Genomic DNA, 22534 nt, shown 5'->3' with positions numbered 1-22534 from the left:
ACAAATTCTCCAGTTTCAATCCCTTCCGGAAATCTGAAGAAAATTCCACAAGCCCAAGGTTGCCTTGCATTATTCTTTATGGTTTGTCTTTTTTGTAACCTAAGGGAAAGTTCAAGGTGGAGGGAAGGAATGGGTATCTATGTATAATCTAAAACAAAAATAAAAGCAGAGTCCTTTTCTATTGTGACAACAATGTCAAAAGGGGGCTCAAACTAGGCAATATTAATATGTTATTGTCTATGTGGTGTGGAGAAAAGACTTCAGTTGCAGACCAAACTGTAAGTCATTAATGAGAAACCTGGGAACCTCTGAGATGTGGATTTGAAGCCCTGGGTGTGTTTGCAACTTGTTGGTCAGGCGATTTCAAATCTAAAGAGTTATTGTATTTGGATGGCTGGGTAGATTCTTAGAATTAAGGTGCTTGAGAGTTGAAAGCCACATTAAGAGATCATTTAGTCTAAAGTGAAGTTTTATGAGACTCTGTCCTTCAGTCAGTCACACAACTCATTGGCATACCAACACAAAACCCTGCATCTCCCTCTGTACTTTGCATTGCCCTAGTCTATCTGGGGCTAGCCTATTTAACAACAAAGATGGCAACCAAAGACTTGCTTTCCAGATAAGGCAAATATTGTTTTAGAATTGAGAAACTAGTTACTCAAAAAAGACTGAATTTTCCACTAAGCCATCATTTGAAAGCATTGACAAAATGCCATCCAATGAGTAAATGGGTCGATGTGAATTTTGGGAGCACTAATTACTGAAATTTGGAGTGAAGAGGGCACAACAACTAGTGCTCATAGAAAATAAAACCACCTCCTTTATTAAAACATAAAATGTGGACCTTTGAAATGACGTTTATGTATAGTAAATAGTAAAAATGCCTCTTTTGCATTCTAGTATTTAATTATTTTGTTATATTTCTTTTAAAGCTCATTTCAAGTTATATGCTGTATAAATTTTCCTTACCATCTACTTCTCGCAAAGTATCCCTGCTGGACATCTGTATGATGACAGAGAAAGTAAAAAGTTTGGCTCTGTGCAATCTATACAAAGCTAGGACTCAGTAAATAATTAACAATTGATCATTGTTTGAGAATATTCAGGATGAAGGGACTGTGGTAGAAGAAAGAGAGGTAGGGCTGTATAATAGTACATGGAAGTGGTTTTCATTCAGAATACCAAAGTGATGACATGTTATCAGAAGATAATGGGCATTTCTGATCAAATCCTGGTGAAGTAACCAGCTCAGGTTAGAATCCAGACCTGGCACCTTACTATTTATGTTTTATAAAAAGATTAACTAGCAGGTAGGACACTTTTGCTCCTTAGATAGTAAGTATAAGGCACTGAACAGTGCTTGGTACATGACAGGTACTCAATTAAAGGTAACTAGCCTCATCATCATTATTAATCTCCAAAGCGAATTCTTGCTCATCATGCATATAGAAATTTAGTGGCAGAGCTATGAATAGACTCCACATCTCATCTTGTTTCTCTTACCTTGTTAGGTGTCAGTGACATATTAAGATTAGATGTAGGATTCATGTTTGTTCCCCTATCTGCTGCCCAGCCTACATTCTCTATTGTAAAAATATAGGTCACTAATGGCACATAACTTACTGGGGAGAGCTACTAATTTTTATATGACAGGGAATGATGTAATAGATGAGAATGTTATGGGAAATTTATGATATATTTGACAGACTTTAGGTTGTTTTCACAATATTAGTTCCTTGGATTCCAAGGAGTATTGTTTGTAATCTTAATCAGGAGAAGGCATACATGTGAAATATCTTGCACTCAACAAGAACAGTTAAAGTTCACTGGGGAAAATCACAGGAAATATATTGTCAACAATACTTGATGGTTTACAGAAAGATGCAAACAAGACACTCCAGCAGGCTTATGAAGAAATAAAATCAGTCCCTATAAAACCAGATTTTAATGCCTCAGGGAATCACTGGCTTTCTAGCAGTGTATTACTACTGCCCAAAATGATACCATTTATAATTTCATTCCTTTTGATTAACAGTTGCCCCTAAATGAGAAGACTTATTTAAAAATAGATATAAATCATTAGTTTACAGGGTATGAATTTATTTATTGGGTTTTCCTAACATGTCAAGAAGCTAAACAGGGCTGTGTTTGAAGAGAATGTCGGTCTCTGGGTATTTAGAAAAAGAAGATACTGAAAAGATAAGGAGTCTCATAATATAAATATCAACTTTGTCACAGTTCTGAGGAGGGTAAGCCTTCTAGGATCCATCATTAAAAAGAAAGAATATAATCACCATGCAGTACCATGCAGATAAACTTCCTGCAATGTTGTTTCCAGGAAGCAGCTGGACACTTGAACAACCATCAAGTTTTACATAAATATACAATCACGTGCCTTAGATCACAAAATTTCAAAAATGTATAATTGTTAACCTGTAGTTTACCTGTTTTTCTGTTGATGAGGCAAAGAGATTTTGCTGTCTTCACACTTGTTCTGCATATTCCCAAAGAGTTTTATCTGAATAAAAACTGAAAGAAACCTAGACTCTAAAATATTGTCTTTCTTTGGTAGTTACATAATATTGAACTTTAGAGTTCTTCCTACATTATGTAAAACCAAGATACATTTTAAAAATTATTAGAAATAAGTGGTCAGGCCAATTGAAATACCACCATCAAATGATATAATATGACTTATGACATTTAGCTTATTCTTACTTATTGTTGAATTTAGTTTCTTTTAGGTATATCTTTGGAATTCCTCCCCTGATCCTTGTTCTGTTGCCAGTAGCATCATCTGATTGTGATATTGAAGGTAAAGACGGCGGAGCCTATCAGAATGTTCTAATGGTCAACATCAATGATTTGGTATGTGTTTGTTTTCCTCACGTTTTAACTCACTGGGAAAATTTGAAATATACTGTTGGTATGCAGTTTTATGTTCTAATATTTATTTATATTCCTTGAAATAGGCTGCTAACAATATTTCTTTTTAAGTTGGCATTATTATATCCTGTAAAAAGAATTCTTTCCTAGACCTCAGACTCCCACAGCTGTCCTTCACTACCAAAATTTTTCTGAACATAACTTAGCATAATTATCTGCATTTCCTCACCTCCCATTGATGGTCCCTGTAAAAACATATTATATTAGGAGAAGGAAAATACCGGAATATAATGTTTAAAAATTATCGTGAAAAAGTTGTATAGTTATTTTATTTTATCTGAAAGTGTGTACATGAATATCCTTAGGTATTTTTATACATATGTGTATATATATAAAATTTGCTGTTATTTTTTTACTTACTATGGACTTTTAAAATAATAGCTATTATTCTTTAGAGTAGTTTTAGGTTTACAGAAAAGTTGAGGAGAAAGTAGAGAATTCCCATATACCCACTTTCCCTCTACACAATTTCCCCTGTTATTAACATCTGGCATTTGTGTGCTACATTAGTTACAATTGATGAACCAATATTGATACATTGTTATTAACTACATTCCGTAGTTGACATTAGGGTTTACTTTTTGTGCTGCACAGTTCTATGGGTTTTGACAAATGCATCAGGTTGTGGATCCACCATTACAGTATAATAGAGAATAGTTTCACTGCCCTTAAAACTTACCTGTGCTCCACTGATTCCTCCCTCCCTCCCTGCCTCTGAACCCATGGCAATCACTGATCTGTTATGGTCTCTGTGGTTAGCCTTTCTACAATGTCATATAGTTGGAGTCATGCAGTATGTAGCTTTTTTAGACTGGATTCTTTCACTTAGCAACGTGTATTTAAGGTTCTTCCATGACTTTTTGTGGCTCGATGGCTCATTCCTTTTTATTTTTAAATAAAATTCAATTGAATGGATGTACTACAGTTTGTTTATCCATTCACTGATTAAAGGATATGTCTTGGTGGCTCCTAATTTTTGGCAGTCACGAATAAAGCTTCTATAAACATTCATGTGCAGGGTTTTGTGTGGACATACATTTTCAACTCATTTGGATAAATTCCTAGGAGAATGATTGCTGGATCATATGGTAAGACTATGTTTAGCTTTGTATTAAACTGCCATACTGTCTTCCAAAGTGTACCATTTTGCATTCTCACCAGCAATGAATGAGAACTCCTGACATTTGGTGTTGTCAGTGTTTTAAGTTCTAGCCATTCTAATAGGTGTGCCTTGGTACCTAATTGTAGTCTTAATTAGCAATTCCCTAACGTCATATGATGTTGAACATCTTTTCATATACTATTGCCATCTATATATCTTCCTTGGTGAGGTATCTGAACTCACATCTTATCTATCTTAACAATATTGAATCTTACTATCCATGATCATGGAAATCTTTCTATTTATTTAATTTTTTAATTTCTTTTATCAGAATTTTGCACTTTTCCTTGTGTTGATCTTGTTAGTATTTTGTTAGAGTTATATCTAAGTATTTTGTATTTTTGGTACTTTTGTAAATGGTGTTCTGTTTTGAATTTCAAATTCCAATTATTTATTGCAGGTATATAGGACAGCAACTGACTTTTGTATATTAACCTTGTATCCTGAAACCTTTCTATAATTGCTTTTTAGTTCCAGGAGGTGTTGTTGTTGTTGTTATTGGTTCTTTGGGGTTTTCAACATAGACAAATAAGTCATCTACCAAAATTAATTTTTTTACAGTTTAAGAGCTGTATTAAAATAATGGGATGTGTTGTTTTAACAGTGACCAGTACTTGAAACCCCAAATGACAAAGGAAAACCATCTCAGATGTTCATAAGATGGGAGGAAATTGTCTAACCTTTCCCCTCCTTCCACTCTACTGTCTTTTCCGCATACTCATAGAGAAGTGGCATGACACCTTGGGAAATTCAGTGTTATACCTCTTGGAGGGATATGGGAAACTCAAGATGATATGTATTGAACACTGTATCACAGAGAAATGCTGATTTTTGTCCACTGACAAAAAAAAAAGTGTTCACTACATGGTAATTGCCCCATTTTATATTTCATTAATTGGGGCATTTTTTGCATTAAATTATGCTACTAAATTAATCATTTTGAGTTAAGATAATGTTTTTTACTTGTTACTTACTTTATTATCTTCATTTCACAGAGGAAAAATCTGAGACCCAGGGCCACCCAGTTAAGTGGCAGAGCCAGGATCTGAGCCTCTGCTATTAACCAGCACACTCTCCTGCCTTCCAATAACAATCTCTCTGCCAGTTTATTCATTCAGCAAACATTTATGTGGAGCCTATTATGTGCCAGTTATTATGGAAACCCTTTTTTTGTGGTGGGGTGGTGGAGCTGTGGCAGTAGACACAAAGGTGGACCAGATACAGACCCTTCTTTTAAGAAGCTTTCGTTTGGTGATGGTTAAGTCTTGGTGTGAAGAATGCAAGTTGCAGCTTGAAAAGGAGTGGCTGTCATACTCTCATTTCAGACAGACTGGTTGTGAGTCAGATTTGGAAACAAAGAGATATAAACTGTGTTCTAGGAGGAGTTGAATAGATCAGCTTGATCCTAGGAGAGAAACCATATTGTGGGATAGTGTGTTGATCTCCAGACTTTTTAGACGGTACACCCTTTAGTAAAACTATCTTGAGCCTGCACTTCCAATATACATTAGCATTTATTTATATGTCATAGCATTTTCATAGTAATTTTGCACACATTAGTAATGATAAATACCAAATAATGAAAATTTACAAAAGATGAGGAAAAAATGTAGATAGAGTTCCTAAAAATTTTCCTCCCATACTTGCAGTGGATTGTTCATTGTGGATTCCACTTTGAAAAGACTGCTGACATAGTGGAAGACACAAGTGGATATATGTTATAACAAGATTGTCAGTGGTCTTGATGTGATGGTATTTAGACAACCAAAAGTCAATAGTGATTTGATCATAAAAGTAACATTGAATTACAATGCAAATTTTGAGCATTTACTATGTGCAATGTGAGCCATTAAAAATAAGATAGTCCTTGCTCTTCTATAATTTATGAGGATAAGGTATACACATGTCACTAAGGTATACACATGTCACAAAATGATAATAGCAGTGCATTAAAAAACAGTTTCATACACATTACTTTATTTGAGCTCCATAATATCTCTATGAGGTGATAATAATAATAACAACTAACACAAATTCAGGGTTTACTATGTGCCAGAACTGCTCTGACTACTTTCCATGTAATAATTATATAATTCTTACGATAATTCCAGGTAATGAGAAAACTGAGACCTGGACCACATAGCTGGCAAGTGGCAAGGCTGGAATTTAAACCCAAGCAATCTGGTTCCAGAAAAAGCCCTCATTATTATGAGGCAAAGCAGATAATAGCCCTGGTTTTTTTGTTTGTTTCTTTTTTTGTTTTTTGAGGGAAAACACAAGATAGTTATGATGAGAACATAATGAAAGAAGAGTATCAGGGACACTAGATGGTGACTGAACCAGTTGAATTGTAGGGAAAGGTGACGGGGAGCTGCACAGATATTCTGAATACTGTTAAAATCATCCAGAGCAGGTCAATAAGGTAGAATTGAGTTGTAGAAGTAAGAAAATAAGAATGATGGGAACTATTACATAGAGTCCAAATAGGGCCCAGGGTAAGAGTGAGACACATTTTTCCACCTAGCTCAGAGGGAATGGGAGGTTCATAATAAATAACAAAGGTCCTTCTTCTATATGGTCTACTAAATAAGGAATTCAGATTCCTAGAACTGGGATGACTAAGTTAAATAGAATCAGCACTTTAAGCTTCTTAATACATATTACCAAATTATTTTCCAGAAAGGACCCATCAGTTTACAGTTCTTACAACAATATATGAGATCATCATTTTTGTCAGCATTTTTATTTTTGATAATATCTGCCAGGGTAGTGGAAAAATAACCTTCTGTTTTGATTTACATTTCTTTGACTGCTAGTGACATTGACTGTTTTTTTTTTAACATGTATCCATCGTTTATGTTTTCTGTGTTTATTTTGCATTGAGATAAAATTCAATGTACTCTCTAAAGTGTACAATTTAGTGGCTTTTAGTGTATTCACAAGCTGTGCAATCATCATCATTATCTACTTCCAGAACATTTGCATCACCTCAAAGATTGATAAAACCATTTACTCTAGTTTTCCATTCCTCATTAGCAGACCCTGGTAGCTACTAATCTACTTTCTGTTTCTATGGATCTGCTTTTTCTAGGTGATTCATACAAATGGAATCATACCATACACAGCCTTTTGTACTGGACTTCTTTCACTGAGCGTAATGTTTTCAAGATTCACCCATATTATAGCATGAATCAGTACCTCATTTCTTCTTATAGATCAATAATCTGTTGAATGTATATACCACATTTCTGTTTATCCATTCATCTGTTGAATGGATAAGTTGTTTCCACTCTTTAGTTATTACAAGTAATGCTTCTTCAAATGTTAGTTGTACAAGTTTTTGTGGAATATTCTTTGATATACACCTTCAAGTGGAATTGCTGGGTCATATGGTAACTCTATTTTTAACTTTTGAGGAAATGTCAAACTATTTCCAAAGTGACTGTACCATTTTACACTCACACCATCAGTGTATGAGGAGGGTTCCAATTCCCCCGTATCCTCACCGAAACTTGTTGTCTGACTTTTTTACTCTAGTCATCCTAGTGGGTGTGAAGTGGTATCTCACTTTTCCTTTGATTTACATTTCCCTGATGACTGATGATGTCAAGCATCTTTTCAATATTGACCATTCTTACTGGCCATTTGTGTATCTTCTTTGAAGATTTTTTTTTCCAAATACATTGCTCACTTTTAAATTGGGTTGTCTTTTTATTGTTTGGTTGTGAGAGCATTTTATGTATTCTGGATACTAGACCTTTATCAGATGTACAATTTGCAAATATTTTTTCCCATTCTCTGTGTTTCTTTTCACTTTCTTTATGGTGTCCTCTAAAGCACAAAAGTTGATTTTGATAAAGTCCAATTTATTTATTCTTCCTTTTTTTGGTAATGCTTTTGGTGTCATATTTAAGAAACTATTGCCTATTCCAAGGTCACAAAGATTTACACTTATACATTTTTTCTAAGAGTTTTATAGCTTTAGTTCATATTTAGGTCTTTGATCTATTTTTAGTTAATCTTTTTACGTGATATGAGATAGGGGTCCAAGTTCATTCTTTTCCAGTTGTTCCTGCACCTTTTGTTGAACAGACTATTTCCCCCCATTGAATTGTCTTGGCGCCTTTATTGAAAATAAATTGTATCAAAATGTATGAGTATATTTTTAGATTTCCAATTCCATTCCATTGTCTATATACCCATCCTTTTGTCAGTACCACACAGTCTTGATCACTGTAGCTCAGTAGTTAGTTTTAAAATTGGAAGTGTGAGTCTTCCAACTATGTATTTTTTAAGATTGTTTTGGCTCTTATGGTTCCTCATCACTTATATTAAATCAATTGTTGATATTTATTCTACTTAGGGATTCTGTCGTTTAAAAGCTTTAGAATTTAAATGCAGTACAAAACTCTGGTGATGCCATTCCTCTGTGCAATAATTATACCACATAACTCCACACACCTGTAATCATGGCCGAGTCAGTGGCATGGACAGAGGCAATAACAGTGGACAAGGCGGAGACCAGCTTAAGGATATCTTCTCCCTTATAGCCCTCAAGATCCTTTGCCATTCTCCTATTGGCTTTTATTGATATTCCCATCACTTGGTCAGAGCTCATTATATATTAAGTATGATAACTTTATGACCGTCATATTTGATGAAAACATTTTCCAGTTTATCATTTATTTTTATCTTGTTTTTTTTGATATACAGATTTTATTTTATGTAGTCACATCTATAAAATAGATTTACATATAAAATAGGGCACAATGTAGGCATCAAAATGGGAGCTGCCATTTCCCTCTTTAGGGAGGAGGTCAGTCAAGACTTCATAGAACACATGAATTTTTTTTGTCTTGACTTATTTTCAAAGACAACTTTTTAGAGCAGTTTTAGGTTTACAACAAAATTGAGAGAATGGTACATATTTCTTATGTACCCATGCTCCCACACATGCATAACCACCCCTATTATCAACATCACTCGCTTTTTTATGAAGTACATTTTTTATGAAGGATGCACCTACATTGACTTATCATAATCACCCAAAGTCCACAGTTTTCCCTTAGGGTTCACTCTTGTATTGTACATTCTATGGATTTGGAGAAAGTGTAATGGCATATATCCATCATTGTATTGTATTATCATACAGAGTATTTTCACTTCTCTAAAAGTCCTTTTATGCTCTGCCTATTTATCTTTCCATTCCCCCCAACCTCTGGCAACCACTGATCTTTATATTGTCTCATTGTTTTGCCTTTTCCAGCTTTATGCCTCCTTTTCCAATCTGTATACCTTTTATTTCCTTGACTTATTGCATTAACAAGGACTTATTGCATTAGCAAGTACTTCCAGTACAGTTTTGAAAAGGAGTGGTGTGAGGGGAAATCCTTGCTTTCTACCTGATCTTAGTGGGAAAACTTCGAGTTCCTCACCATTAAGTAAGACATTAGCTGTAGTTTTTTTGCATAGTCTTTATCAAGGTGAGGAAGCTCCCTATTTTCCTAGTTTGTTGAGAGTCTTTTTCATGAATGGGTGTTAGATTTTGTCAAATGCTTTTTCTGCATCAAACGATAAGATCATGTGATTTTAAAAAATATATATGTTGATGTGGTCGATTAAATTAATTGATTTTCCAATGTTGAATCAGCCTTGCATGCTGGGAATAAATCCCCCTTGGTTTTGGTGTATAATTCTTTTTTGTATTTTACTGGATTGGATATGCTAATATTTTACTGAGGATTTTTACATCTATGTTGATGAGAGATATTGGCCTGTAGTTTTCTTTTCTTGTCATGTCTTCATCTCATTTTGCTATTAAAGTAATGATAGCCTCATAGAGTGAGTTAGAAAGTGTTCCCTCTACTTCTATGCTCTGAAAGAGATTGTAGAAATTTGGTCTAATTTCTTTCTTAAATATTTGTTAGAATTCACCAGTGAACCATCTGGACCTGGTGCTTTCTGTTTTGGAAGGTTATTAATTACTGATTCAATTTCTTCAATAGATATAGGCCTATTCAGATCATCTATTTCTTCTTGTGAATTTTGGTCACAAATAATTCTTGAATCTTAAAATGCATGTAGGTTTTGCAAAATGGAGCAGAACAGGGTTGGGGGTCTCCCCCAGGAAGGGGATAGATCACCTTGCAAATGAATGTAGGTAAGAAAGCAACTGCATGGTGTGGTTGGGTTATAGGATACAAGAAGAGAACCAAATCCTCAGAGGAAGCCTGGACCACTGAGTGCTGGGCCTATTATAAAAAGGATTTTGAATTTTTTATCTAAGCACTAGGAAGTCACTGAGGAATTTGGAGGGGAATAAAAGGCATTGAATATAACCACCACAAGAATAGAAATCTTTGTTCTTTGTGTTCACTGCTGTACCCTGAAGGGTTAGAAGTCTCAATAAATATTTGATGAATGAGTGAAGAATGAAATAACATCATCAGATTTTTATCTTATAACTGTTTTCTGGCAACCATGTAGATAATTTGTGTGTTAGGATGGAAAGCAAGGAGACAGTGGGAAACAACTTCAGTGATTTAGGTGTAAATCATTGATGGTTGTAGACTAAGGCAGTGATTCATAACTTCAGCATCTTTCAGATGAACTGAAAGCCTTGTTAAAACACAAATTTCTGGGCCCTACTCCCAGAGGCTCCTATTTTTGAGGAATTTTGGCCATCTGGGAATTCCACTGGATAACTTCACGTATGTCCTTGACGCGTATGGAAAAAATTCATAAAGTTAAAGGAAAAATTAGAATAGTACCCTGATTTTAATCTGATACCTAAATTCTATTGCATCAAATCTGCAAAGCCATATATTACACTCTGCAGGTATCAGCTGCTATGAGGCTTCTTTGTTTTTTTCAGTATTTAGCTCAACCACAGTAAGAAAAGCTACACAATAAATTCAATTAGCCATTATTTTAAAGTTATCCATTTTATTTTAGAATCCATGATTAAACATCTATTTTAAGGATAAATAAAGCAATCTTTTGCAGCATGGAAAAATATATTTTCATTGATAGCCTTGATTAGATTTCTTTTCAGTGAAATAGCTTTGCAGTGCAGTGTAAAGGACACTGAGTGAAGGATCAGAAGACCTAATTTGTTACTAGCTTTGTTATTAGCAAGCACTGTGATCTTGGATAGCTCATTTAACCTCTTTAGTACTTTTAAATTCCCTATGAAATGTGAAAATTGAATTATCTCTGGGGTCTATCATAGTGCTCAAATTTTTTGAGACAGGGAAAAGAAATCATGTTTTATTTTCTTCTTCCTCTTCCTCCCTTCCTTCATTACTGGCCTTAAATTGATTATTTTCCTCCTTTTATAAATATTTATCAATCTTCTACTATGTGGAATGCTCTGTGTCAAACATTATGCCTCTAAGTTAATAATAATTAACAATAAGCTATCTGTTGCCAAAAGATATATAATCAAGGACTGGAGTGAAATTTATTCAAAAATAATTATCTTATAAAGCAACAAATAAACCATATTTGTAGAAGAAAAGACTACTCTTTTCCCCATTGATTAGTCCTAGCACCTTGTCAAAAATCAATCAGTTAACTGTAGATGTATGGGTTTATTTCTAGACTCTTCAATTCTATTCCATTCATATACATATTTATCCTGTGCCACTACCAGAGTTTTATTACCATTGCTTTGGATTAAATTTTGAAAGCAGAAAGTGTGAATCCTTCTGGTTTGTTCTTTTCAAGATTGTTTTGGCTGTTTCAGTCCCTTGCAATTACATAAGACTTTTAGAATCATCTCTTTAATTTCTCAGAAGTAGTCAGCTGGGATTCTGCTAAGGATTTTATTGCCCCTATAGATCAATTTGATGGGTATTGCCTTTTTAACAATGCATAACAATGCTTCTTATCCATGAATATAGGATGTTTTCCCATTTATTTAGATCTTCTTTAATTTCTTTCAACAATGTTTTGTAATTTCCAGACTGTAAGCTTTGAACTTATTTTGTTAAATTTATTCCTAAATATTTTATGTGGCTCTGATGCTATTGCAAATAGGATTGTTCTCTTAATTTCATTTTAAAATTGTCTGTGATTCTTAACTCTGTACTCCTTGTATACTTACCTAAGTCTGTGTCTTAGTTCCCCGTACGAGTCTATAAGTATTTTAAGGACAGTTTACATCTGATTCATCTTTGTATCCCACAGAATGCTCAGCACAATACGATGCACATTGTAGTTTTTCATGTAAATAATAATATGAATTGTGATAATGTATAATAAATAACTTATGAATTGTAAATTGACACCATAATTTGATGGAAATCCAGAACTTGTTTCAAATAGGCTAAGAAGTCTCTTTTTGTTGAACATCTGTTTGTTTAGAAATTTGTTATGAATCAAATGTCAAGTACTTTTCTGATATCCAGTATGAGCTAGTTTTAGATGTATACAACATTATTTTATCCATAAAAATCGTTTTGCCTAAATATGACTCATATGATTGAATGATGTAATTCTTAGCCACCAAAACAGAGTCTGGTAAAAATAATAAAGACTGATAAATATGGCCAAATACTTTCTGGGAATGACTCAGTCTAATTGCAGGCATATAAAGGGCTGCCCTTTAAATTATAAAATCTAATGATTAATAGTTTATAATTGGTTTTTATCATTTCTAATATCTTTAATTCTCTCTCTGTCTCTATTCCAGGGGCCCTCACAGATTTAAATTCCATAGATAGCTCTCAAATACCCTCAAGTCTATACCTCTTTTGTGAACTTTAAAACCATTCAAGTCAAATACCAATTAGAAATCTCTACCCAGATGTATGTGGCACAATGGAAGACTGATTATCATCACTTTTAGCCTGTTCCTCCTTCTACATTCTCTGTCTTAGGGAGCAACATTTGCCCAATCATTTAGTCATCAAAGCCTGGACTCCCTCTTAATACATTTGCTCCTTCATCTCATCCATCACCAAATCCTACAGAGTAGTATATTTCCTTAACATCTGTATAAGTCATTCACTCTGTTGACTTCCACTAGCTTAGTCTTAGTTCAGGCAATCATAAAATTTCACTGGAACCACTTCTATACCCTTCAGTAAGCCCCAGCTGATCTCCCTGTCACCTGAGTGCATCTGTCCTCTTTACTGGCACTTGAGTTATCTTTCCAAAATCAAATCTAATACTCTTTCTCTCTCCTTTTCAAAAACTTTTTAATTCTTTAAAGTCTCTCTCCCCTAATATCTGTTGATCTTGCATTTGATTGGTATGTTAACAGAGGCAGCTAAGAAAATAAATGATCAAATTCTAGTCGCATATTACTTTAGAAATATGTCTAAGTATATTATGTTTAAATAACTGTAATTAACGGAGAAGAGATTTAAATTGACTAAATAAAGACTAAATTAGTTCTCTATTAATCAAGTTATGCTAGAAGATAAACCAAATTTCCTGTGTATATGATTTAGCAGCATAAATGAATCAGTTACAATCTAACAGGAAAAGTAACCTTTTAAGAGGTAAGTCTTTTCATTCTATTAATGACTTTTTTCTTTTTATGATATTGGAAATTCTTGGAACTATTTTATTTATTTAACAACTTTATTGAAGTATAATTGCTTTACAATGGTGTGTCAGTTTCTTCTGTATAACAAAGTGAATCAACTACATGTATACATATATCCCCATATCCCCTCCCTCTCGCTTCTCCCTACCACCCTCCCTATCTCACCCTTCTAGGCGGTCACAAAGCACTAAGCTGATGTCCCTGTGCTATGCAGCTGCTTCCCATTAGCTATCTATTTTAAATTTGGTAGTGTATATATGTCAGTGTTACTCTCTCATTTTGTCTCGGCTTACCCTTCCCCCTCCCCATGTTCTCAAGTCCATTCTCTATGTCTGCGTCTTTATTCCTGTCCTGCCCCTAGGTTCTTCAAAACCTTTTTTTTTTTTTTTTTTTTTAGATTACATATATATGTGTTAGCATATGGTGTTTGTTTTACTCTTTCTGACTTACTTCACTCTGTATGACAGACGCCAGGTCCATCCACCTCACTACAAATAACTCAAATTCGTTTCTTTTTATGGCTAATATTCCATCGTATATATGTACCACATCTTCTTTATCCATTCATCTGTCAATGGACACTTAGGTTGCTTCCATGTCCTGGCTATTGTAAATAGAGCTGCAATGAACATTGTGGGACATGACTCTTTTTGAAATATGGTTTTCTTAGGGTATATGCCCAGTAGTGGGATTGCTGGGTCATATGGTAGTTCTATCTTTGATAAAGGAAGCAAGAATATACAATGGAGAAAAGACAGCATCTTCAATAAGTGGTACTGGGAAAACTGGACAGCTACATGTAAAAGAATGAAATTAGAATACTTCCTAACACCATACAAAAAAATAAACTCAAAATGGATTAAAGACCTAAATGTAAGACAAGACACTATAAAACTCTTAAAGGAAAACATAGGCAGAACACTCTATGACATAAATCACAGCAAGATCCTTTTTGACCCACCTCCTAGAGAAATGGAAATAAAAACAAAAATAAACAAATGGGACCTAATGTAACTTAAAAGCTTTTGCACAGCAAAGGAAACCATAAACAAGACGAAAAGACAACCCTCAGAATGGGAGAAAATAACGGCAAATGAAGCAACTGACAAAGGATTAATCTCCAAAATATACAAGCAGCTCATGGAGCTCAATACCAAAAAAAAAAAAAAAATCCAATCCAAAAATGGGCAGAAGACCTAAATAGACATTTCTCCAGAGAAGATGTAAAGATTGCTAACAAACACATGAAAAGATGCTCAACATCACTAATCATTAGTGAAATGCAAATCAAAACTACAATGAGGTATCACCTCACACTGGTCAGAATGGCCATCATCAAAAAACTAGAGGATATGGGGAGTGGGAAGGGTAAGCTGTGACAAAGCGAGAGAGAGGTATGGACATATATACACTACCAAACGTAAGGTAGATAGCCAGTGGGAAGCAGCTGTATAGCACAGGGAGATCAGCTCGGTGCTTTGTGACCTCCTGGAGGGGTGGGATAGGGAGGGTGGGAGGGAGGGAGATGCAAGAGGGAAGAGATATGGGAACATATGTATATGTATAACTGATTCACTGTGTTATAAAGCAGAAACTAACACACCATTGTAAAGCAATTATACTCCAATAAAGATGTAAAAAAAAAATCTACAAACAATAAATGCTGAAGAGAGTGTGGAGAAAAGGGAACCCTCTTGCACTGTTGGTGGGAGTGTAAATTGATACAGCCACTATGGAGAACAGTATGGAGGTTCTTTAAAAAACTAAAAATAGAACTACCATATGACCCAGCAATCCCACTAATGGCCCTGAGAAAACCATAATTCAGATAGAGTCACATACTACAATGTTCATGGCAGCAATATTTACAATAGCCAGGACATGGAAGCAACCTAAGTGTCCACCAACAGATGAATGGATAAAGAAGATGTGGTACATATATACAATGGAATATTACTCAGCCATAAAAAGAAACGAAATTGAGTTATTTGTAGAGACGTGGATGGACCTAGAGTCTGTCAAACAGAGTGAAGTAAGTCAGAAAGAGAAGAACAAATACTGTATCATAATGCATATATATGCGATTTAAAAAAGCGGTACTGATGAATCTAGTGGAAGGGCAGGAATAAAGATGCAGACGTAGAAAGCAGACTTGAGAACATGGGGCATGGGAAGGGGAAGGTAGGATGAAGTGAGAGAGTAGCATTGACATTTTATGGGGAAGGATGCACACCTCTGTGACTGTATTAAAAGTCATTAAAATGTACACTTTTACATGGCTGATATTTATGGTATGTGAATTATATCTTAATCAACTTGTCAGAAAAAAAAAACTGCACGAAATAAATAAATAAATAAATAAATGAAAATGCTCCTTTTATCTAAAAGAAAAAAAAATCTACAGTGAATGCTGGAGAGGGTGTGAAGAAAAGGGAACCCTCTTGCACTGTAGATGGGAATGTAAATTGATACAGCCACTATGGAGAACAGTATGGCGGTTCCTTAAAAAACTAAAAATTAATGACTTTGTAAAGTTGTAAAAATGAAATAAAAATACACCAGTTAAAAGACAGAGACTCTCTGAGTGGATAAAAAAAAATGAGACCCAATTTTATGTTGTCTACACGAAACCCAATTTAAATATAAAGACACATAAAGGTTAAAAGTGAAAAGATGGAGAATGATATGTCATGTTAACCTTAATCAAAAGAAAGCTGAAGTAGCTATATTCATTTCAGACAAAGCTGACTTCAGAGCAAGAAAAACTCTCAGGAATAAACAGGGGAATTACATAATAATAAAGGGGTCAATTCTCTAAGAAAACATAAAATTCTTTTTTTTTTTTTTTTTTTTTTTTTTTTGCGGTACACGGGCCTCTCACTCTTGTGGCCTCTCCCGTTGCGGAGCACAGGCTCCAGACGCGCAGGCTCAGTGGCCATGGCTCACGGGCCCAGCCGCTCCGTGGCACGTGGGATCTTCCCAGACCAGGGCACAAACCCATGTCCCCTGTATTGGCAGGCAGACTCTCAACCACTGCACCACCAGGGAAGCCCACATAATAATTCTTAATGTGATTGTACCTAACAACTGCATTGAAACCTTGGGAGCAAAAACTGATAAAATGCAAGAAGAAATAGATAAAACCACTGTTATAACTGGAGATTTCAACACTCCTCTAGCAGTAATTGACAGATTCAGCAGACAGAAAATCAGTAAGGATGTAATTGAACTAAAAAGCACTGTAAATTAACCAGACCTAATTGACATTTGTAAAATAATTAATCCAACAACTACACGATACACACTTTGTGCAAGTTAACATGGAATTTTCAGTAGGGTTGAACACATTCTGAGTCACGAAATATACCTTAACAAGTTTTTAAAAAATAGAAGTCATGCAAAGTATGCTCTCAAACCAAAATGTAATTAAACTAGAAATCAACAACAGAAAAATAGATGGAAAATACCAAAATATTTGGAGATTAAAAAACACACTTTTAGATAACATATGGATCAAAGAAGAAGTCTCAAGAGAAATTTTAAAATATTTTGAACTAAATGAAAATAAAATACATATTAACAAAATGTGTGTAACACAGTAAAAGCAGTACCTAGAACATTGAATGCATATATTAAAAAAGAAGAAAGAGGTAAGTTAATTCTCTAAGATTCCATATTAGGAAAATAGAAAAAAGAGAACAAATTAAAACTAAATTAATCATGCAGATGACATGATACTATACATAAAGAATCCTAAAGATGCTACCAGAAAACTACTAGAGCTAATCAATGAATTTGGTAAAGTAGCAGGATACAAAATTAATGCACAGAAATCACATGCTTTCCTATACACTAATGATGAAAAATCTGAAAGAGAAATTAAGGAAACACTCCCATTTACCACATAAACCCACACACACATGATCACCTTATTTTTGATAAAGGAGGCAAGAATATACAATGAAGAAAAGACAGCCGCTTCAATAAGTGGTGCTGGGAAAACTGTACAGCTACATGTAAAAGAATGAAATTAGAACACTCCCTAACACCATACACAAAAATAAGCTCAAAATGGATTAAAGACGTAAATGTAATGGCAGATACTATAAAATTCTTAGAGGAAAACATAGGCAGAACACTCTATGACATAAATCACAGCAAGATCCTTTTTGACCCACCTCCTAGAGAAATGGAAATAAAAACAAAAATAAACAAATGGGACCTAATGTAACTTAAAAGCTTTTGCACAGCCAAGGAAACCATAAACAAGACGAAAAGGCAACCCTCAAAATGGGAGAAAATATTTGCAAATGAAGCAACTGACAAAGGATTAATCTCCAAAATTTACAAGCAGCTCATGCAGCTCAATATCAAAAAAAGCAAACAATGCAATCCAAAAATGGGCAGAAGACCTAAATAGCTATTTCTCCAAAGAAGATATACAGATTGCCAACAAACACATGAAAGGATGTTCAACATCACTAATCATTAGAGAAATGCAAATCAAAACTACAATGAGGTATCACCTCACACCAGTCAGAATGGGCATCATCAAAAAATCTAGAAACAATAAATGCTGAGAAAACCATAATTTCTACCCTGAGAAAACCATAATTCAAAAAGAGTCATGTACCACAATGTTCATTGCAGCTCTATTTACAATAGCCAGGACATGGAAGCGACCTAAGTGTCCATTGACAGATGAATGGATAAAGAAGATGTGGCACATATATACAATAGAATATTACCCAGCCATGAAAAGAAATGAAATTGAGTTATTTATAGTGAGGTGGATGGACCTGGCGTCTGTCATACAGAGTGACGTAAGTCAGAAAGAGTAAAACAAACACCATATGCTAACACATATATATGGAATCTAAAAAAAAAAAAAAAAAAAAAGTGGTTCTGAAGAACCTAGGAACAGGACAGGAATAAAGACACAGATATAGAGAATGGACTTGAGGATATGGGGAGGGGGAAGGGTAAGCTGGGACGAAGTGAGAGAGTGGCATGAACATATATACACTACCAAATTTAAAATAGATAGCTAGTGGGAAGCAGCTGCATAGCACAGGGACATCAGCTCAGTGCTTTTTGACCACCTAGAGGGGTGGGGTAGGGAGGGTGGGAGGGAGGGAGATGTAAGAGGGAAGAGATATGGGGATATATGTATAAGTATACCTGATTCACTTTGTTATAAAGCAGAAACTAACACACCATTGTAAGGCAATTATACTCCAATAAAGATGTTAAAAAAAAAAAACTAAATTAATCAGAAGAAAAGAATTAACAAAATTTAGAGAACAAATTAAAAACAAAAATTAATAGAGAAACTCATTGAAACTGATATCTGGTTCTTTGAAAGATGAATAAAATTGGTAAACGGCTCTCCAGCCAGGCTCACCAAGAAAATAAGACAGAAGACAAATTACTAACGTTAGAAATAAGACGGGTCATTACTACTAGTTCCATAGATATTAAAAGAATAATAAAGGAATATTACTGTGATGTTTAATTTTATGGGTTGGCTTGGCTTGGCTATGGTAATCAGTTGCTTGGTCAAACACCAGTCCATATGTTGCTGTGAAGGTATATTTTAGATGATATTAACATTTAAATCTATAGACTATGAAGAAAACAGGTTAAGTTACCTTCCTGATGTGGATGATCCTTGTTTGTTATGGACTAAATGCCTGTATTATTCCCAAAATTCATATATTGAAGCCCTAAATTCAACTGTGATGGTATTAGGTTGGGACTTCAGGAGGTAATTTTAGATGAAGTCATGAAAGTAGGGTACTCATGATGGGATTAGTGCCCTTATAAGAAGTGGAAGAGACATCAGAGCTTCCTCTCTCCATCATGTGAGGACATAGTGAGAAGATGGTCCTCTGAAAGCCAGGAAGATTCTCACCAGAAACCAACTTGACTGGCGTCTTGATCTTGGACTCTCCAGCCTCCAGAACTGTGAGAAATAAATATCTATTGTTTAAGCCACCTAGTCTGTGGTATTTTGTTATAGCAACCTGAGCAGACTAAGACATCATTCAGTCTCTTGAAAACTGTAAGAGTAAAGACTGTGTTCTCCCAAGAAGAAGGAATTCTGCCTCCAGATTGCCTTCAGATACAAGATTCCAACATCAACTTCCCTGAACCGCCAGCCTACTGAGCTATCCTGCGAATTTTGAACTTCCCAGTTCCCAAAATCACATGAGCTAATTACTTAAATATAAATATATATATACATATATATATATATGTATGTATATACTCCCTATTAGTTCTGTTTTTCTGGAGAACCTTGCCTAATGAATTATGAACAATTCTATGCCCACAAATTTGATAATTTAGATAAATGAACCAATTCCTTAAAAGACACAGTGACCAAAACTCACACATGAAGAAACAGATGATCTGGATAGGTCTATTTTCTTTACTAAAGAAATTGAATCAACAATTAATAACTTTCCAAAACACAAAATTCCAGGTTCAGATGGTTTCACCGGTGAATTCTACCAAACATTTAGGGAAGAAGGTATACCAACTCTCTACAAACTCTTGTAGAAGTAAAAACAGAGAGAATATTTACTCACTCATTCTATGAGGCCAGCATCACCCTAATACCAAAACCTGATGATGGCATTACATGATAGGAAACCTCCAGATGAATATTTCCATGAACGTAGGTGGGAAAAAAAACTCAACAAAATATTAGCAAATTAATTCCAATAGTGTATTAATTATGCATCATGACTAACTGGAATTTATTCCAGGTATGCAAGGTTGGTTCCATAACTGAAAATCAGTTAATTTAATCAATTAATCAATAACATCAACAGGCTAAAAAGAAAAATCATGTCAATAAATGCAGAAAAGGATTTTACAAAATCCAACAGGGATTCATTATAAACACTTGCAGCAAACTAGGAATAGAGAGTAATTTACGCAATCTGGTAAAATTTATTTACAAAACACCTACAGCCAACACCATACTTAATTGTAAGAAACTAGATGCTTTCCTTTAAGACTAAGAACAAGTTGATGATGTAATCCTCTCACCACTCGTATCAACATCATTTGAGAAATATAGCTAATCTAATTAAATGAGAAAAAGAAGTAAAATACATACAGAAGAAATAAAAAAGTGTTCTGTTTCTAGATGACATGATTGTCTTGATAAAAAAAACCCAAAAGAATCAACAAAAGAACTCCTGGAACTAATAAGCAATTATAGAAAGGTACAGTTATAAGATACAAGGTTAATTACAAAAGACTATTGATTTCTATATACCAGTAATGAACAATTGTCATTTGAAATTAAAAGCACAACACCATTTACATTAGCATGAAAATGAAGTAATCAGGTAAAAATAAGTACAATAACAAAATAAGTACTATATATATATGAGTAAAACAATAAAACTCTGATGAAAGAAATAAAAAAGAACTAAGTAAATAGATATTCCATATTTATCAATAGGAAAACTCACTATTGTTAAGATGTCAATTCTTCCCAACTGTCATGCCAATGTTCATAGAGGTTTTATTTACTTATAATTGTCAAAAATGGAAACAACCAAGATGTCCTTCAACAGGTAAATGGATAAACAAATGTGGTATATCTATTCAGTGGAATATAATCAGTGATAAAAAGAAATAAACTATCAAGCCACAGAGGACATGGAGGTATCTCAAATGCATATTGTGCAAAAGAGGCCAGTGTTAAAGGGCTACCTGTTGTGTGATTCCAACTATATGACATTCTAGAAATGACAAAAATATGGAGACAGTAAAAAGATTAATGGTTCCAGGGATTGAGAAGGGTGGGAGGGAGGAAAGAATAGGTGCTGCACAGGAGAATTTTAGAGCAGTGAAACTGTTCAATATGACACTTTCATGGTGGACACATGGCATACATCTGTCAACACCCACAGAACTTTACAGCACAAAGAGTGAACCCAAATGTAAACAATGAACTTAATAATAATGTAACAATATTGATTCATGAATTGTAACAAAGCCGCCACTAATGCAAGACATCAATAATAAAGGAAACTGTGGATGGAGGGGAGGGGATATATGTGAACGTTGTCCTTTTTTTAGGTAAACAAGGTCCTTTGCATAGCACAGGGAACTATATTCAATATCCTGTAATAAACCATAATGGAAAAGAGTATGAAAAGGTATAAGGTATATATATATGTGTGTGTGTGTGTATATATATATATATATATATATATATATATATATATGAATCACTTTACTGTACACCAGAAACTAACACAGCATTGAAAATCAACTATACTTCAATTTAAAAAGAAAGTACAGTTTATTCTTTTTACCAAAAGATGCAAAATAAAATAATTAATTAAAAATAAATGAAGACTAGTAATACTTATTTTATGGTGACTTAAATTCTACAGGTCCAATATGCTTTTTTATGCACAACTGGGTGCTAAGGAGGAAATAATTACATTTCCATAGGTAGTTTCCTGGGCAGAATGAGATTAAGAACCCAACCTCTTATTTTTTTGAGGTCCCATGATAGTCTTTACGAAAGAGTGAATTGTTCCTGACTGATATTCACTGACAGGGTGAATTCATCATGAGAGAAAAGAATACTGACTGGTCACCTGGACTCAATGCCAGGTTCAAGATATCTGTTGAGAAACGTTTACTCTGGAAAAGAGTGTAAGGATTGGCATCACTTTCAGATCCAAGAACCCTGACATTGCAGATCTCTTTGGAGACAATGCTGGGCATATAAGTATGAATTAGATAATTATAAATTTGGGACTCAGACCTGTGCACCGTTGGAGCTTGTACAGGTATCTGGACCAGCAAGAACATCAAACTATGTTGCACTGTGT

At 34.5% G+C, this 22534-nt stretch overlaps 1 protein-coding gene across 4 annotated transcripts in view; it reads left to right on the top strand.

Annotated features, from left to right (window-relative positions):
- The window catches only part of IL7 (interleukin 7), a 52885-nt gene that overhangs the window by 5738 nt on the left and 24613 nt on the right, over positions 1-22534 (top strand). For all 4 annotated transcript variants that reach the window (XM_060287446.1, XM_060287445.1, XM_060287444.1 and 1 more), the window contains exon 2: positions 2735-2874. In XM_060287446.1, coding sequence (XP_060143429.1) covers positions 2735-2874 — 140 coding nt within the window. The remainder of the gene's footprint in view (positions 1-2734; positions 2875-22534) is intronic.

The sequence above is a fragment of the Globicephala melas genome, chromosome 17 (genome assembly GCF_963455315.2).
Source record: "Globicephala melas chromosome 17, mGloMel1.2, whole genome shotgun sequence".
NCBI lineage: Eukaryota > Metazoa > Chordata > Mammalia > Artiodactyla > Delphinidae > Globicephala > Globicephala melas.
Note: the sequence above shows the minus strand (reverse complement) of the source record. Positions and strands in the feature narration are given on the sequence as shown.